This window comes from Nesoenas mayeri (genome assembly GCF_963082525.1).
Source record: "Nesoenas mayeri genome assembly, chromosome: 2".
NCBI lineage: Eukaryota > Metazoa > Chordata > Aves > Columbiformes > Columbidae > Nesoenas > Nesoenas mayeri.
The window spans coordinates 152,430,210-152,448,279 of record NC_137543.1 but is presented as its reverse complement, the minus strand read 5'-3'; the positions used below and the strand labels follow the sequence as shown (position 1 = coordinate 152,448,279).

Below are 18,070 nucleotides of genomic sequence, written 5' to 3'. Positions count from 1 at the left end.
CAGACTGGGATTCAGCTTTCATGTACTAACTAGCTCTTCTCGTTGCTGGAGCACTAATCATGCTGCACAAACTGTCTCACCATAATGGGTTGTGCAAATAATAATTCTTCACAAATCAGATGCAGACCATCAGCTTCCTGGATAGGCAAGGCTGGTTCATCGTGGTAAATGACAGAAGTCAGCAGAGTCCACACTGTGTCTCACTAGCCACGTTTAATAAGCAATCTAGACTCTAAAAGGAAGAGATCAAACACTGGTTCTTTGGATGTATGGATGGTATGAAATATCTGCAACAACACTAAAAGAGCAGTCAGCAGCCAAGTCAGATGGCTAAATCAGATTCACCCCATTGTAAACGTACTGCAATCACAGTGGACTCTTCAGAGTCTTTGTAAAGGAAAATCAGATATTTTTATTTTTCCTTTTTTGAGAAGAAGAAGGGTTTTGGATTGCTTATAAACTTAAAATACATCAGTATATATACACTTGAGAAAAATACCTTTCAGCCTTTAAGATGCTTTCCTTGATGATATTAAAATTATTTTTTCACTTCTGTAACTGAAAACCAGCCATTCATTAACTAATTATCACCATTATTACAGGTCTCCCAAGTATTATTAATTAGGTGAGCCGTATATTTAGAATTTTAATATCTCTTTTAGAAGAGTTCTGTTTAGCATACCTAATGCTCTGAAAACCCTGAGCATGCTATAGGACACATAGGACTTAAAGAGAAGTGCATGGGAATCTTTTTGGGATTATGTTGGAGTTATCTATGGCCAGAAGGGAGCAGGGAGTTACAGGACACAGCAACTGAGGAGCAAAAGGTAGGAGGTATGGCAGATGGAGATAGATATAACCTCACCTAGGCGTTCCTGCTCCAGCAGGGGGATTGGACTAGATGATCTTTTGAGGTCCCTTCCAATCCCAAACATACTGTGATACTGTGATACTGTGATATGCCAATTCAGATGCTTCTCCCTGCAGCAGATAGCTGGAGATTACTGTATAGCCCAGCTGATGCAAGGTAATGCTTTATTTTGTAGTGATGTCTGTTTTTCAGATGCAAACCCCTTAATGTGTTTACACGATGTGCTGATGCCATGAGAGCCAGTGACTGGAGTCCTTTCTACCCTGTTAATTCACTTCCCGTGATTCCATGTAGGTAGCCCTTCTGCATCTCCCTTTGATCTGGCATAGATTATATATATTAAAACATGGTAATTTCTTCATCTAAGACTCAAGTTGTAATCTCTCTAGGGCAATAATAATCTTTTATGTTGGAGTTGTATGAGGGGTGAGGGGTGGGTGGTCCTTCTCCCTCAGCTGTGAGTCTAGAAGTGACTGCAATCTTATTAGCAGCTGGGATAATAATGACAGTATCCACTGCACTAATGCTGTGCCTCTAAATTAGTTCTTTTGCCATTGTTTTGCTTAAGAAACTGTAATCCTATAAATGTCTCGACTGCCCGTTGCTCTGATTATAAGAAGCAACTTTCCTCACCTACAGAGTCAGAAATAGGTGGTTGAAAATCAAACATTATTTCTACTGCACAGGCATCTCTCTGGTCCTCACCATTTCCCTTTCTTGCATCTTACTGTCAGAAGCTAAACACAGACCTATCAGCTGTTTCTCTTTGTACAGGAGAAAGCAGAGACAGTTATAAAAAATACCTGATCACTTGACTAGACAGAGCTTTTCAGAGAAACATGATGGAGCTCAATGCCGGCTATACGTGCTGTCCCTCCTTGCACTGGAGTCAAATCTATCACTGCCAACCTCAGACCCAGCTTAATTGTGATACAGGCAAGAAGACAGGGTTGCAAAGAAGTTTGTAAGTGAGGATGGTGAGGGAAATAAAGTAAAGGAGGCAGGAACAATTGACACTGTATGAAAAGGAACCAGTTTTGCAAAACGAAACAGTTTTCTGGAGGGAAGTGGATGAGAGGTGTGGGGTCTGGGGCTTTCCCTGGTAGTTCTTTCCATGATGCTGCTCACCAAGGTGACACTTAAGTTAGCTGGCAGGAATCATTGACCTGCTCAGCATATAGAACCACTGCAATGGGGATTCTGCAGTTGCTTTGGTTTGCAAATGAAGCTTTCGGCAAGTAAGGGATTTAACTGGATTCAAATGGTTTGGTTTATTTGCCAAAGCAAAAAAAACCCTGATTCTTTTTGATGGCACGCACACAAAACACACGGAGGTTTTGTTTAAATAAATAAATTGACAACTGCAGATCTGAAGGCTCTGGCTGTGAATCAGCAACTGCAGCAGTAAGCCATTTCAAAGTGGAGTGAATGCGATTTTCACAGCTATTCTTTTTTAATTTAGGTCCACTTGAAATCCAAGCAGCCCTCCATTACTAATTTTTATGGCAATATTAATTAATGCTTTTGCTCTACAGCAGTAAGTATGCTGTTTAGATCGAGTGAGATAGATTAGAAGGATTACAAGATTAGAAAAACAATCTGAAAACTGGTCAGAAGCAGTTGGCGGTCACCTTGATCTCCTGAAATGAGCACACTGCCCTTGGAAAGCCTGGGAGTGTGCGGACCTACTTCTAACAGTGCAGACTTGTTAGGGCTGGTTAGGTCAATACCATTTGGTGTCTCCTGTTTTGGAATATAAGAACATTAGCTTGCAGGGTGGGAAGAAACACTTGTCAGACTTCCATAACAGCTGATAACTGAAGAAACTGCATATTGGTTTATGAACAATACAAGTTCAGACCAAGCATGCTAGAAAAGAAGGAGCAATATTTAGTGTTTTAGAGAAGGCACACAGTGATGCATCATAATTTCCATTCTCCTGCCTCACTTTATCTCTGCCATTGATTTAGCAGATCTCCAGGCTCCTATCTTGGCTGCTCTGATCAACGTGGTATGCCCAGTCTCAGACCATCAACAGTATTTATTTTGCACTTCAGTGGCATAGCACAGATGAGACATTCAGTCTGAGGAAGAGGAGTAGCTGGCAGATTGATGGACAAAGCTTGTGACCATTTCAGCTTCTTGGATTATCTCAGCTACCTTCTAGTCACCCTGTGTAAGAGTTCAGGTCCCCCAGCCAGCATTACACCTGTATGAGAATCACAGAAGTGCATCAAAGCACTGTTGATGGTGCTAAAAATGCCACAATCTCAATTATTTTGGTTTTAAGTTACGAGATTAAATAATTTTTTTTGGTGTAAGGTGTGATGTGCTTTTGTTTATTTTTGGGGTCAGCCCTAAAATATTGTGGAACAATCACAGGGAATAAAATCACAGGCACAGTGATGTTCTTTCAAGAAAGTGCTCACAATTTCACTGTGGGTTTTCAGCACTGGCAGGTGAGGGGCAGGAGAAGCAGCTGAAGGAGCAAGCTGGACTGCAGCTGCCCCGGGGAATTAATCTATTTCTGGTTTTGCTGTTCTTGCATTTATTTGTTTTGCCTGAATCAGAAGAGATCAAGGTGTCAGGATTTTACATCTATGCTCTGCATTTCCTGGTAGTTCAAGAAGCCTTCTGTGTAGGCAGCACCTATCAGGACAGACTGAAGGAAATGGTGCCTCTTGGGACATTTTACACTGAATCTCCCTTGGTCAGCAGGAATGGCTGTCAGTCCCAGGGCATGCCCGAGGCCCAGGCAGAGGGACACTGGTCCCCTGGGAGCCCTGATGAGCAAGGTAGAAATGTCTATGGTTGGGAGGCCCAGCCCATAAGGACATCTGAACTTTTTTTTGCACTTTCTTGGAGGCTGCGAAATCTGTAAGCTCAGCACAACTGAACTAACAGTATTACAAGAATTTGGGCTTTTCCTGCTTTCAGTCAGGCTGTAATGAGGAAAGCCCAGATTTTGGCCTCCTAAGATCACTGAATTCTACAGAATACTCAAAATATAGGTGAAACAGTTACAGCTGATCTTGTTTGCCTGTCCCTAGCATCAATGAGGTAGCTACCTGATATCCTAACAAATATGGTGAAGTGCATGAAAAGAGTGAATGGTTGGATAGCACAATAGTTAGTCCTTATTCTGTCAAGAAGTCAAACATCCATAATATTTCAAATTCTATCAATAAGCTGTTTGGGTTTCAAGGTGCTCTCCTGCTTTTAAACACTTTTTGACACAAACCAAGCTGAGCCTACTAAGTAGGAATAGCTTTGAAAAGTTGGTTTAAAATGTACTTGAAAATGTGATTTGCAGAAGGTCAGGGAGAGAAAAAGCAGCTGAAACAACTTTTGGAGCAGTTGGCTCTGACCACAGCTCAATGAGAACTACAGTCTCCTCAGTGCAGTTCCCACCTCTGACCAAACAGCCAGATGGGCTGACTGAAGCAGTGAGCAAAGACAGTCACTGCATAACACAGTGAGAACAAGGAAAGATGCTTCTGGATTTAATGCTTAAGCCACAGGCCATCTGAATTCAGTGGAAATGGGTCTCTTGGTTTCAGTGGAAGTTGGGTTATGACTTAGGTGAATAACACAAACTCAGGTTTTTTGTTACAGCTGATATGTCTGTTGACAAGAGCAGCTAGTAAGGAGGTCAGCAGAAATCAGTGTTAAGGTTTATCTCTCAATCTGCTGAATACTGACATTAAAAGTGTGTGAGTAATCTTTTAGTTGGACAATACATAACCACTCAAAAAAAAAAAAGACAGAGAAAGTTCAGTGACACCTTTTCACTGACATTTATACTTCCAGAACAGTGAGGAGAAGAAGAAAAGGAGGTCAGAAGTCTAGAGAAAGGAAAAAGCGCCATAAAAAGGCAATATACACTGAAGAATTTGTCACCTAGTGAACAACTGGAGACTCAGACAAGAAGTAATATTCAGGCAGAAGATGATCATGAAGCCAAGAAAACAGGGAATATTTTGAGAGCTCAGGAACTGAGACAACAATACTTGTGGTACAGTTTCAGAACACGACAAACCATCAGTCAATGAATGCATGGCATTTACCTGCCAAACCACCCAGCAAAGTTCACTGAGGGCAGCAAAGCAGCCAGCAGGACAGAACTAGAGATTCCTCCTTATATCCAAGTGCTAGGTTTCCATGGGGAAGGATCACAGAATCATAGAATAGTTTGAGTTGGAAGGGACCTGTACAAGTCATCCAGTCCAACACCCCCTGTAATGAGCAGGGACATCTTTAATAAGATCAGGTTGCTCAGAGCCCTATCCAGCCTGGCCTGGAATGTCTCTAGGGATGGGGCATTGACGGCCTCTCTGGGCAACCTGTGTCAGTTTTTTACCACTCTCATTGTAAAAAATTTCTTCCTTATGTCTAGCTTGAGTCTCCCCTCTTTTAGTTTAAAACCATCATCCCTGGTGCTGTCACAACATGCCCTGCCAAAATGTTTGTCCCCATCTTTCTTATAGGTGCCTTTTAAGTACTGAAAGGCTGCAATAAGGTCTTCCTGGATAGGCATGTTCATTAAAACAAACTGCTTTTTAACAGAATTAATTCAGGCTGCAAACAGCATAGATTTCTCATTTTAAATTGTCTGTACTTCAGAGGAGTACTGGGAGGATGGAACTGTGATGCTGGCCAAGGCTTCCAAAATGACTGCCAAGTGAAGATCGCTGCTATTATTAAAGTACGTTATTATCCCTCTGGCTCATGGAGTAAACAAAACAGAATTAAAAGTAAGAAGTGGAGGATTATGATGTATTTTAGACTTTGTTACATTTCTCATGTTTCCTTTTTGGAAACATAGGAAAGAAACTTCTGGGTCACCAAATATAATTCCTGTGTCCTGCATGAAATCATGTCACCTAAAGGATTCAACTCTTATCAAACTCCTTGAACATCTCCTGAATGTCTTTACTAATGTTAATGACAATTGCTACTAATCCTGCCTTTCTTTGAACTTAGAAAAATGACACAACTCTGAGTAACGCTAGGATAGCCTTTGGCATTTGACCAAATATGATATTTTGATGTGCTAAGTATGCACCCTCAGATCTATATTTTCTGCATTAATACAGGAGTAACCTCTATATGTATTCCAGGAAAATTCCAGAACTTGCACTATCCCTCATGCTGTTGGAGGAATATTTTAAAACAAAAAAAAAACCAGCCCAAAAAGTAACCCTATAATAAACAAATATCCTTAACTTTTCTAGTGGCAGAATTGTCTGGAGAGTTTGCTCTGACACAAGCACATTCATTGTCATTGCTGTCTCCTCTGAATGGCACTGTCCTCGTTAAAAAATAACGACTCTAAAAGGAGGATATGGGTTGTTCTTTATGGGCTGCTTTCTGTCAAAAAAGATGCAGAACCACAGAATGACCTGATTTTTTCTGCCTGTGTCAATGTTATCATTCTCTCTAGCAAATTGAGATGTTGGTATTTCCCCCTACATTTTGCCTTCTCATCTATGTCTCCTCTGAAAATTGTATCAGTTGATTTCAGGATATGATTTTCAAGCTTTGCCTGTGGCATCTGGCTCTTGTTATGAGAAAAGTGCTATGGCGCTTGCTGTAGCATCACACGAACCACCTGGCAGAACAACAGTTACAGCAACACTGATTCCATTCATGGAGGAGTTCCTCCAACATGGTGGTGGCTACTCAGGAGCTCTCACCTGTGGCAAATGGTGACATTTACTTCTGCTGGGAATGTGGCTGGGCAGCCGAATGTTAAAGAGTGCCTGCAGGGCTGCCTGTGCTGCTTGACCCTTGGCCAGCTTCTTGCTGCGTCCTGAGCCTTCAAATGTTTTCCCATCCACTCTCACCGCCATCACAAAACTCTTGCTGTGCTGCTTCTCCACAGTCTCCGACAGGCAGACGTACCGCAGGCCTGACCGCAGCTCATTTAGCAACACCACTGGGTTCTTCTCGCTCTCCGCTTTGGATGCCAACTTGTGCTTGTTTTGCTTACTGTGGCCCATTAAGTCCAGTGTATGGCAGAGTAAGCGCCCGTGTCGATAAGCAGTGGAAAGTAATTCGTTATTAACGGGGTTATAGACTGAAAAGTCCTCGTTGTGTGTAGATGGTTCAAACTCCTTGAACAGAGTATCTGGAAAGTCTGCCTGATCAGAAGTAAAGTCCGTGGATGGGTTGATGCAGTTCCCCATGGCAAAGTGAGCTTGGCAGGCGTTGGGGAACTGAACGAATGACTTCAGAGCTAGCTCCGCAGCACGCATTTTGGCTTTCTTTTTTGTGGGCCCTGTGCCTTCAAATGTAAGTCCATTTACTTCCACAGCAACAGCAAAGACTGGAGCATGCACCGGACCTGTCTGGGAAACCATTTTATATTGTAAACCTGGTTTAAGTTCATGTAGCTGAACCAGAGCATTCTTTGGCGTCACTGACCACGAGACTTTTTTCCAAATGAGCTGGAGTTTGCAGAAATGGCCATTATTGCCTTCCTCTAAGGGTCTTTTTCTTTTACTGCTAGGTGTTCCCCCTCTTGCCCTCTCATTAGAGGATATTGGATGATCCTCCAGGTTGCCAATGTTTCGATTTTCCTTTACTTCTGCACTGCTGGTACCTATCAGAAAAGAAAGAAAAAAACTCACATTACAGTTGTCATCATGGTAGCTGACATTATGCCTCGGGCTGGCAGAATAGCCAAAAGAGAAAAAAAAGTTAATTATAGATATCCTTGCTCAGCCCTTTTTGGGGTTTTCCTCAAATATCTGTATAATGATTGGTTTATTATTTATAGCACAGATTTTCTCCATGTCCTGAATGTTTACTCATCCCTAAAGTTCTACTCATATCAGCCAATAGCCTCCTGTTTTAAAAAAAGATTACATCATTCAAAGATGAAGCATAACTGATGCCATGTGACTTAAATGAACTACTGCATTCACACTAGATAATTACTAGTAAAAAAGTTCCCTTAGGCTGAGATTTGTTCTATAATCCATGTGGGTGAATGCTTATGAACACATTATTAGAAATCAGAGATGATTCACAAATGATTCACAAACAGAAAAATGGGCAAATGCATTGAATAATTTATTTGCAATTGGCTCTGCTTGCACCATAGGCTGTTGTGTCACCAGTATCACAAATTCAGCCTAAGAAATGATCTGACAGAATTTTCTAGCATTTGAAACAATAATTTGGTCTGGACTCAGATTCCAGTTTAATAAGTGAGAGTCTTTCTGTCAAATTCAGTTGAAGACACTCTTAGCTCCTGCATCAGCAACAACTAACATTGCAAAAATTCTAGATAAATCTAAATGAGACTAGGAAAAGCCAGAGCATCATTACAGGAGTAATTACTAATGTAAAGAATGATCTGTGTCGAAGCAAAACAATGGGAAAGAGTGACTGCCAGGAGTGCCAGGAAGGAAATAAAATGGCAGTGGGGAGCTATGGAAGGAGCACTCTGTTGTGGCTGAGTCAATGAATCACACGTTGCTCTGGACCATGATTGTGCAACGCCTGTGCTGGGAGGCAGAACTCTTCGCTACAGCAGATGCATGCCTGAGAATAGAAATTCATCTCACTGATGTCCTGCATGGGACAGAAAATGTGCTGCTGTCTAAATAAACATTCTATAAAATTTCTGCCATTTCTGATGGGTTTGTTTAGATGTATTGCACCTCTGATACATCCTTCAGTCCTGTGCGTTGCTTGCAGCAGAGACAGGTTGAGGAAGTAAACATGAGTGTAACCAAGCTGTGAAACAACCTGCCCCTGGAGCGATGCACCTGATGCCTTTCCAAGCACCAGCCCTGCCTGGCTGCCGGCTGCATCCCAGCCAGCGCCGAGCGTGGAACTTTTCCCATGGTTTGATACTGTCAGACACCGGCATGCCACCTGTGCAGGACGTGTGAGTCCCAAGCATAGAGAAGGTCCCTGTGGTCCTTAGAGCCCAGAGAATGGTCCTCCCACTTTCTGTGGGGCCATGGCCATATCCGGATTCCTCTCTACCCCATGGTACAACCTGGCTGCAAGCAGGTGAGGGGTGAGCAGCTGGCTATGCATCCAGAGCTTCTGGTGGAGCCGTGTATCTTTGCTGCAGCCCAGGATTAGGCTGGGCTGACAGATACACAGGAACCTGCAGAGAACTATGTGGAACCAGCTATGATGATTTAAAACCTCCTTTATATCCCAACAGGTTGCACTTGTATTAAATATCAAAATACTGTTTCCCCATCAGAGCAATAAGTCTGCACTCACGCAAGTTGTTCCACAGAAAGCAGCTCACAGCCTGGACGTGAGTAAAAATTATATCTCAATTTCATGTGTGAGGGCCCATCCGCAGGACTGAGGCTTTAGGCTCCCTGTCCTGAAAACCCTTTGGCACCTGTTGAACTTCCAGCCTGTGTCTGTGCCTCACCAAAGTTACTTGCAGAGCTGTGTGCTGCACTGCTTTGCCAAGACAGAACTTGAACTAACAAATTAAGGTTTTAGTGACTAGTTAATTTTTATTTTCTAAGGCTAAGGGGAAATAATTAAGACAGGTGAGGAAGGAAAGAAGAAGGAATACATGATAGAAAAAGAAAAGTTTCATCATATGCCATTCAGTTGCATAAAATGTGGCATCTTTAAACCAGCCTCTCTGGAAATAAGGCATTTAAAAGGTCAGGTTAACTAAAACACAAGGATAATGTGGTCTTTTCTAACTGAGCTCACAATTCTATTTATGGAAGCTCTGATCTGAGGGGTAAGGAGATGCCAACTTTACCTTTGCTCTATTTCCATTGTCAGTGGCTTTGCCCAGCCATTTTCCACCATGATCGTTTCTCATGGTTCCATCACCCTCTGAATACGTCTCTTTGGTTGCATGATTTTTTTTAAATAAAGGTGAAATATTTTGACTCAGACATACTTTTTAGCAGGAAGCAGGTTCAGTTCTGATTTTCACAACTCCTTTCTCACCTTACCTAATAGGTTTTTACAGACCCAATTATAGAACATAATGATATTGTAGCCAGGAAGCATGAAAAGAAAGATAGCTCTTGCTTCACACTATGTTCAGGTTTGAAAAGAATTTGTATTGATTATGCACCACTGAATAAGAAAACTCAAGGAGTTATTTGTATTTATAATTCATATTGTCTTATTCCAGCTGTTTTTTCTTTCATAGTCAGAGAACCACAGACTTGTGAACATGAATGTGTGACCTTAGCATCTTAACTTAATCACCCTCACTAATACGGTGGCTAATTAAAAACATGACAACACAAAATAAACATTACTTGTTTGCCTTACTTTGTGTCTGTGAAATTTTCTAGTCTGGGTTTTGGCCAAGAAGGAGTTTGCACTGATGTAGTTAAAAAATTGCAGTGATGCAAATGTAAAACTTCCAGAGATCAGGCGCAAAGGATACATGCACAACATCAGGTGTGCATGATGGTGACGTGTCTGCATTTATGGTATATTTCTGCCTAGGGACAGTGAAGGAAATCCATGGAAGTTTCCTTACACTCAAACAGATTTCTAGAGAACCTGATCCTGACACACCAGGACATATCTCAGTTCTTCAGAGACCTCAGTGGGAGCTGCAGCAGGCCACAGGTCATCATGGCATGTAAATCAGAGGCAGCTTGAATTCACTGAGTGCCTCAGAAAGCCTGTGAGCCTGATGGACTTGTGTGATACCTGACAGCCACTGGGCAATGTGAAATTGCTTTATACTTTCAGGTATCTTTGAAACAGGAGGTCTTTCAAATGTGTCTTTTATGAGACCTCTGTGTAGCAGACATAAGATTACCTCTCTAATGGTGGCACATGTACTTCTATTGTGAAAATCAGACAAAGCAGGCAAATGACACCAAACTACATAAGATAAATACCGTAAGCAGCTGTAATAGAACAATCATGAGCAATTTTAGAAATGAAGAGCACTAAAAGGAAGGGGGTAAGTCAGAGGATGCACACAGGGAAAATGCAAAACTGTGAATCATTTTCAGTCCTGTTATCTCTCGTAATGTCTTTAGTCTTGAGTTTCCACAACACATTCTCTACGTTTGGAAAAAAAAAACAAAACAGTTCTCCTATGATGAAAGGTTGGAGAATAATAAAATTGTAAGGGGCGGGGGTTTAAAAAAAGGAGGAAGAAAAATATTACAATCTTTGACAACAGTTTCTAATTTATTGTGTAAGATTTCTTAAAAAAACCCACCTCTGCACTGCACTATCTCCTCAGGTAACTTCATGCATTGATTTTTGCAGTTTCACAAGCAAGAGGAGACATTGCAATCTTGTATTTGCTTCAGTAATTGAATGAGAGAGAGGAAAGCAGTTAAAGAAATATATTTATTTATGCACTATTCCTCAATCTTCTGTCTGCTCTTTCATGTTTTTCTCCTTTTGGTCATTATGCACAGTAGAGTTAACCTAGAGAGTCTGCCTCATCAAGAGCTTTACAGAACTATAATGCATCACTAATAATGACACTGCCTATGTCTCTGGGTCATAAGGGCTCTGCAGAACTAGCCATCCGATACTCCACGCTACATTTGAAGAGATAATATTGTTCCTGTTGAAGGTTATTCTGCTGCCAAGCCACCTTTCAGGGAGGACAGGAATGGAGAGATGGTAGGTGGCATCTTCATTTTGGCTGGCGTCCTTAATATTGAATTACAAGGGGCAGTATATTATTGAAAAGCTATGATACTGAAAGAAAGAATTCGCAATCTCTGTAGTAGAGCAAACTTCTGATTTAACTGATATCTCCGACACAGAAAGTTTCTGTTTTTAGAAATGTTTAGTAAACACTAGATTGTTAACAATGCATTTTCAACAATACAGGCAGGACTTAATTTTTATTTTTCTGCATTTCAATATCTAGCCCCTGTTTGACCTGCTTATGTAGAGCACATTTTTGCTAGCTATCTACACTACATCAACTGCAGAGGTTAGAAGGATTGACCTCCATAATTCCTGGCATACTTGAAAGTGAAACGTTTGAAATCAGAAGCAATAGGTAAGAACCCAGGAGCTAGAGCCATGGTACCTTTGTCCAAGGTCAGCAACTACAGCAAATGCAATGTAGGGCAGTCTCCTCTTGCGAGCAAGATGGCATTTTCATAACCTTATTGCATCCACAAAGGAGGATTAGGAACTCTTCTGCTGGGATTTTTAGGTTTGTGCTCTTGACTTTAGAATAATAAACTTGTGGCTAGCAACAGAAATCACTCCTTCCTCTCTTAAATGAAAAAACACAGGTATGTATTTGTAAACCTTCACAAAAGTAGCCTACTGAAAGGAAACTTGCCATGATCTTTCAATTGCTGCTGAACCCTCCCTGCCAGCTCACAGGGTTCTGGCTGTTTAAAACAATGTAATTAGACTTTACTGATGTGTAACACAGCAGAGTGACAGGAAACATTATCTGTGAAAAAAGGTACAGGACTTTGCTTAAAATGAAGACGGAAAATTTGTGAAAGGTGATTGCCATTGCCTTCAGCTGATCCAGAAGGAAGATACTCAACTTTGCCCACCTTATTATCTGAAATAATTATGAAATGAAGGCATATCTAGTACAGCTCTTGCCAATTAGGGAAATTATTCAGATGAGCTAATGACGTGACTTAGATGATACTGACTCCGATGCTCTCTGTCCAAGTTAGCAAATAAGGGCACGCAACAAAAAACATGGCCAGCTTATAGCAGAAACAGATCTAAGTACAAGCTTTCCTGAATCAGAACCAGACAATGGCTTAGCTTTAAGCATGAGAGAAATCCAAACAATGGCAACAGACACAGTTTTGAAAACAAAACCAGGGAATTTGATTCCGTGTGGAGCTGCCTGGGACTCAGACTGCTGGAAGGGGATATTCACTGACCTCTGAGAGGCAGGGTCCCTGCTGTACCTCACACTGTGCCATCAAAAGCTCTGGTGCCTTATACTGCCCAAGGAGGAATTTGACCAAACCGCTCATAACTGAACATGTTTAAATACACTGACTGAGGGGCTGGGATTCATCCTACAAGACTGCTGCAGTGGCTGAAATCCTTTTTTTGGGGACCATAACCATCAGCTGCCTCTGCAGGTACTGGGGAGAGGTATACACCTGTAGAAGGATGCTGCACTGAGGTTATGCATATGGCAGCATTGCGCAGTGAGATCCCCACGAATCACAGGTCCTGCTTGAGTTACACTCCAGATTTTCAAGTATGTGTGTCTGGTGATGCCTTGAGGCCATGGCATAGTGTGGATGGAACAATCAAAGACCAGGGACTCGGAGAGGTCTGTAGCATCATGAAAGGCAGGCAGGCAGTGAACAGGGAATGATTATTCATTGTTTCATGCAATCCAAGTGCTAGAGACAGCAGGCTTGAAGCAATAAAAGGTATACTTTTTGACAATACACTAAATAACTGAACAACCTGTTCCTGGCTGTTGTTGAGATCAGAAGTATCAGTGGGCTCTGAACAGAACTAGACAGGTCTGTCAACATCTAAGAAATATGATGACTCAGGTGCAAAATCTAGCTGAGTAAATTTCTTGCTGGATACTAGAAAGATACACCAAGGGGAAGATCACCATTTAAATTTCCTTCTTCTCAATGCATCACTAACAGCATATATTGAAAACAGTGTACAGAACCAAGCTTACAATTTCTAATCCTGTCTGACATTTCTTACATTCTCAGCTAACTTTGACTTCTGGGAATGAATAAGGTGGGCTTCTTCTCACATGTTCAAAATAAGGTGTTCATCAGAGACTGATGATTAGTTTATCCAAATTGTGATTCCAAAGGTGACTAGTGCCTTCGATACATTTTCTTAGTATTAGTTCATGGATCATAAACCACAATAATAGTGTCTATATGCTAATGACCCGTTGAAAATGCCTGTGTGGTTAACCTGGCATGGATCTCAACCATCCTCTGCTACCAGTGGTGAGCAACTGCTTTCATTTGCATCGCTCATCTTTCTTGGGTTTTGTTTATCTCTCCGTTATTTTTTCATTTTCTTTGCAATTTATGATTATTGGTATTAGTATTATTAGTATTATTGTACTATTTCAATTATCAAACTGTTTTTATTTCAAACCACAAGTTTTCTCACTTTTGCTGATGCAATTCTCTTCCCCCATCCTGCTGGGTGGGGGTAGTGAGTGAGTAGCTGTGTGGTGTTTAGTTGCTGGCTGAGGTTAAACCACAGCCCCTTGGTAAAAGAGGCCTAAAGGAATGTGAAATGGGATTCAAATGGGTTTCAGCTAGTGGGACTCTGTCTGTCGATACAGGACAGTCTGAGGAGGTGCACTCTCACAGGATACTCAGTGATCATAAAACTAGAAGGATAAGCAAGCCACTCTTCTGCCTTGCTAGCATTCTCTTAGGCTGCTGTTAAACGGTTAACACAGAGAAAGTTCTTCTGCTCGTTCAAAGCAAATCACTGAAGTTCTTTAAAATGACAAATTACTACAGAGGTAGAGGTGTGCCATAGAAATTAGTGGGATTTATACCACTATACTAGAAGCAAACACTGAAATATGGCTGATTTTTATTTATTTATTTATTTATATTTTTTTAAATTCTAATAGTAACACCTAAAAATGTGTTGTATATGCCAAGAAAAAAATTGCTATCTTTATTACTGGAGTGTATGTTTGACCTGAGAGAGAGCTAGGCAAGGTGTCCTCGAAAACAGTGAAATCTGCTATTTCTCTTTCAGAAAACACAGCTTACCCAGTCCATATGAGCTATTTTAAAGCCAGCACAGACATGAAGCAGCCTTGGCATTACAGTAGCAATAAGAAAATGGTGTTACAGTGTTTGGCTTGTACAAACTTCCTACATTACCTAAAAATAACTAAGTAGCACATTTGGGAAACATCACCCAGGAGGTGCCTGCACAAGCTCATCATGTGCATAATATGTTTCCTGTGTGTACTTCTCACATCTCTTCCTGAAAATGTAGCCTCCCTGGGATCAATTTTGAATGATTTTCAGGATTTTTTTTTTTTTTTTTTTGGCTTTGCTAACATATGTAAAAACCTGCCGTTCTCTGTGCATCACAGTGATGTGATGTTCATGTGATACCCAGCAGCAGAAAATAGAGGGATGTGCTCCTTCAACAGCTATTCCCCTGGTGCCGCACCATGATCAAACCAAGGCAGATTAGCAACAATAGCAAAAAAAACCCCAAACAACAACATCCCTCCTACCCACTGACTCTAATAGGGCAACAAGACAGTTCGTGTCTGGCTGGAAAAGAAACCCATCTGGTAGGTGATACTAAAACTCACAGGGTTGCTCATTTGGTTCGGAATGCTTCCCTCCCTTTTTTTTTAATGATTCAAGATGCATTACAGTAAGCAGGGCTGAATAACACATAATAATTGCTTCTAGGTGAAAAGTGGGAGAGCTTCCTGAGGATTATTCAGTTCTAATTGCACACTCCCAGATTTCTTGGTGTTTTGAAGATTTTACAACTCCTTCAAACCCAGCACTACTTTCCTCTGGCTCTGCAGTCACAGTAGAGGGAGTATCAGTGACTTTGCTCAGGTGCAAGGGCCCAAGAGAATCCAGTAATCCAATAGCTAGTTTTTGGGTTGCATCTAGTTCATTTAAGCCTAGTTAATAATATTTTCTCAATTGGCCTTTTTTTCTCTCCCCCACCCCTTCCCCCAGGTCATATCACAAAAGTAAAAGAGAAAACAGTTTTTCAAGTAGAAGGCTTGTTCCTGCAGTCTTACTCTTGTAAAAGTCCTTTTGTAACCAAGGAAATATAAACTGAGTGGTAGACACTTCACCAAAATATCCTGTCTTTTAGGGAGTGAGAGAAAAGCAAGTGAGCAAAATAGGTAAAATAAACAGGAAAGGAATAATTGCTCCACAGTCCCATAAATCTTTTGTTTTTGTAAGAGGTTTTTCCTTTGCTTTTGTGGCACACTATTTACAGCCCCCCTCACTAAGGTCTGTGCAGGGGAAAGTGGGAAGGTGAGCTGAGATTAACCCCTCCTTCACTGGAGACTGGAGAATGTGTTTGCACTCAGCATCAGGGAATTTTGCATTTTACATTAGGACTGGCCTTATGGCCAGCCAATATTTGAAAATCCACCTCCTTTTCACAATTGTCCCTACACTGCAGAGCTTTTATCTTTAAACTTTATTATTCATCTGTCTGTAAAGAAAAGAGGCTGCTTACTTAAATTGTCTTCATCCTCCATGGTGGTTGTGCCAGGACTCAGGTACTTGAAGGGTGCTATGAGGGTTGACAGTATGCTTACTTTTTCTAGAAGAAAACAGAAAAAAAGAAATATACAAAATCAGTATTTTGTCAGTGCATTCTGAACTACTCTACACTTTTTGTCCAGTGAAAACATCTTGGCAAATCCATTTCCTTTTGTTTTTTCTTGACTGTATAGCCTGACCAAAATTCACAGTACTGCAATGCATTTATTTCACCTGGCATGTAGAAATACCAGAAGCACATCCCTCTTGGTTTCTGCCCCATGTAGTGATCCTTGGCTGTGCTTCCCAGCAATGGTGCCTGAGCACTGCAGAGCTGGGAATGTGGGAGGCTTGAGCTGGTCCAGCTGGGAATGGGGAAGGCTGTCAGCTGTGGGAGGACGGACATGAGAACTGCTCTAAGAGATGAGACCATCATCTCACCTCCTCTTGTTTCCTCTCCCTGACAGAGGCTGAACTAGAAGTCTCAGAGAAAGCTCAAGTGCTGATGGTACAAGAGACTACAACGTATTCTAATCCTAGAAATTGTTTTTGCAAAACCTTTATTGTATGCACAGGAATCTATTATCTAAACAATATGTATCCTACATGAAAACCTTCTTATTCACATTAATATAACAGAATCGTAGAATAGTTTTGGTTGGAAAAGACCTTTAACATATTTGAGTCCAACCATTAATCTAACACTGCCAAGTCCATCTCTAAACCATGTCTCTAAGAACCTCATCTACATGTCTTTCAAGCATCTCCAGGGATGTTGACTCCACCACTGCCCTGGGCAGCCTGTTCCAATGCCTGACCACCCTTTCTGTGAAGAATTTTTTCCTAATATCCAATCTGAACCTTCCCTGGTGCAACTTGAGGCCATTTCCTCTTGTCCTATCACTTGCTACTTGGGAGAAGAGACCAACACCCTCCATGCTGCAACCTCCTTTCAGGCAGTTGCAGAGAGTGAGAAGGTCTCCCCTCAGCCTCCTTTATTTTGAGTGCAGTTTCTTCTACTTGTTGTTTCTGTTTGTCCTGCAGACAGTAAATGACACAGACATTTACTTCCAGTGATATGATCAACTTCTGCATTAGATACCAGGGCAGTTTCAGCAAAATGGGAACTGATACTGATTTCTATATTTGTCTCAGGATTTATTTATAGAGAAAAGCTGCTGATAACACAAACACCAGGAATGGGGATATATTGCTTTATTTAGTTTGTTAACTACTTTATTCAGTTTGCCATTTAGTTTGTTTAGGCTCAACTCCTCCTGACAAACTAGGAGTACTTTGCTGGGGAGCAGGATTACCAGAGTCTCTACTTTAGGTAGCAGAAGAAACAGAAATACATCTTACAAAGGCGATCCATAGCTTTGAAGGACTTTGTTGCTCTCCTAAAGTACTACTCTGTTTAGAAAGCCTCAGTTAGGTGAAATGCTCTGAATCCTGCACTTTGTGGACAATGCTGGGCTTTCATCCTGTGGTAGAGGCATTAAAACCAAACCAAGAATGTCTCCTTTCAGGTGGCACAGGAAAAATTATTTCCATGGCGACTTTCTTTCTCTGAATTTCCTGAAACTACTTGGCTGCTAATCTACCACTGGTCTGGAAGGCATTTCAGCTGAAGAGCAACTAAGCATCTTCAGCAGCACATTTGTCAGCTTTTCAGATTGCTTCTTCCTACATTTGCAAATAATCCTGGCTCTTGTTAAAGACCGTTATCAGAATCTATCAAAAATGACTGCAGATGTTTGCCCTTAGCTAGGTAAAACCGCAGCTCAATTCTATTATGAGAAATCATGGTAAAAGCTGATGGCTTTTTGTTAAGTAAATATAATAAGCAGAATAAAAGACTGCCTGAAGAAAACCTTTTTCTGTCCAGAAACCTTTCAGCCCAGACCAACATGTAATTAGAGTATAAATTAGCCTTCTTCAATTGCGATTTCATTAAGGGATTGTAGTTATGTCACAAACCAGGAGAATGAAGCTA

The 18,070-nt window shown here is 41.2% G+C and overlaps 1 protein-coding gene across 1 annotated transcript in view; it reads right to left on the bottom strand.

Annotated features, from left to right (window-relative positions):
• The window catches only part of ADARB2 (adenosine deaminase RNA specific B2 (inactive)), a gene marked incomplete at its 3' end in the record, with an annotated part of 311,631 nt that overhangs the window by 94,993 nt on the left and 198,568 nt on the right, over nucleotides 1-18,070 (bottom strand). Inside the window, exons 2-3 of the mRNA XM_080338601.1 lie at nucleotides 16,049-16,135; nucleotides 6,568-7,475 (exon numbers count right to left, since the gene is read on the bottom strand). Of these exons, the coding sequence (XP_080194727.1) occupies nucleotides 6,568-7,475; nucleotides 16,049-16,135 (995 nt within the window). The remainder of the gene's footprint in view (nucleotides 1-6,567; nucleotides 7,476-16,048; nucleotides 16,136-18,070) is intronic.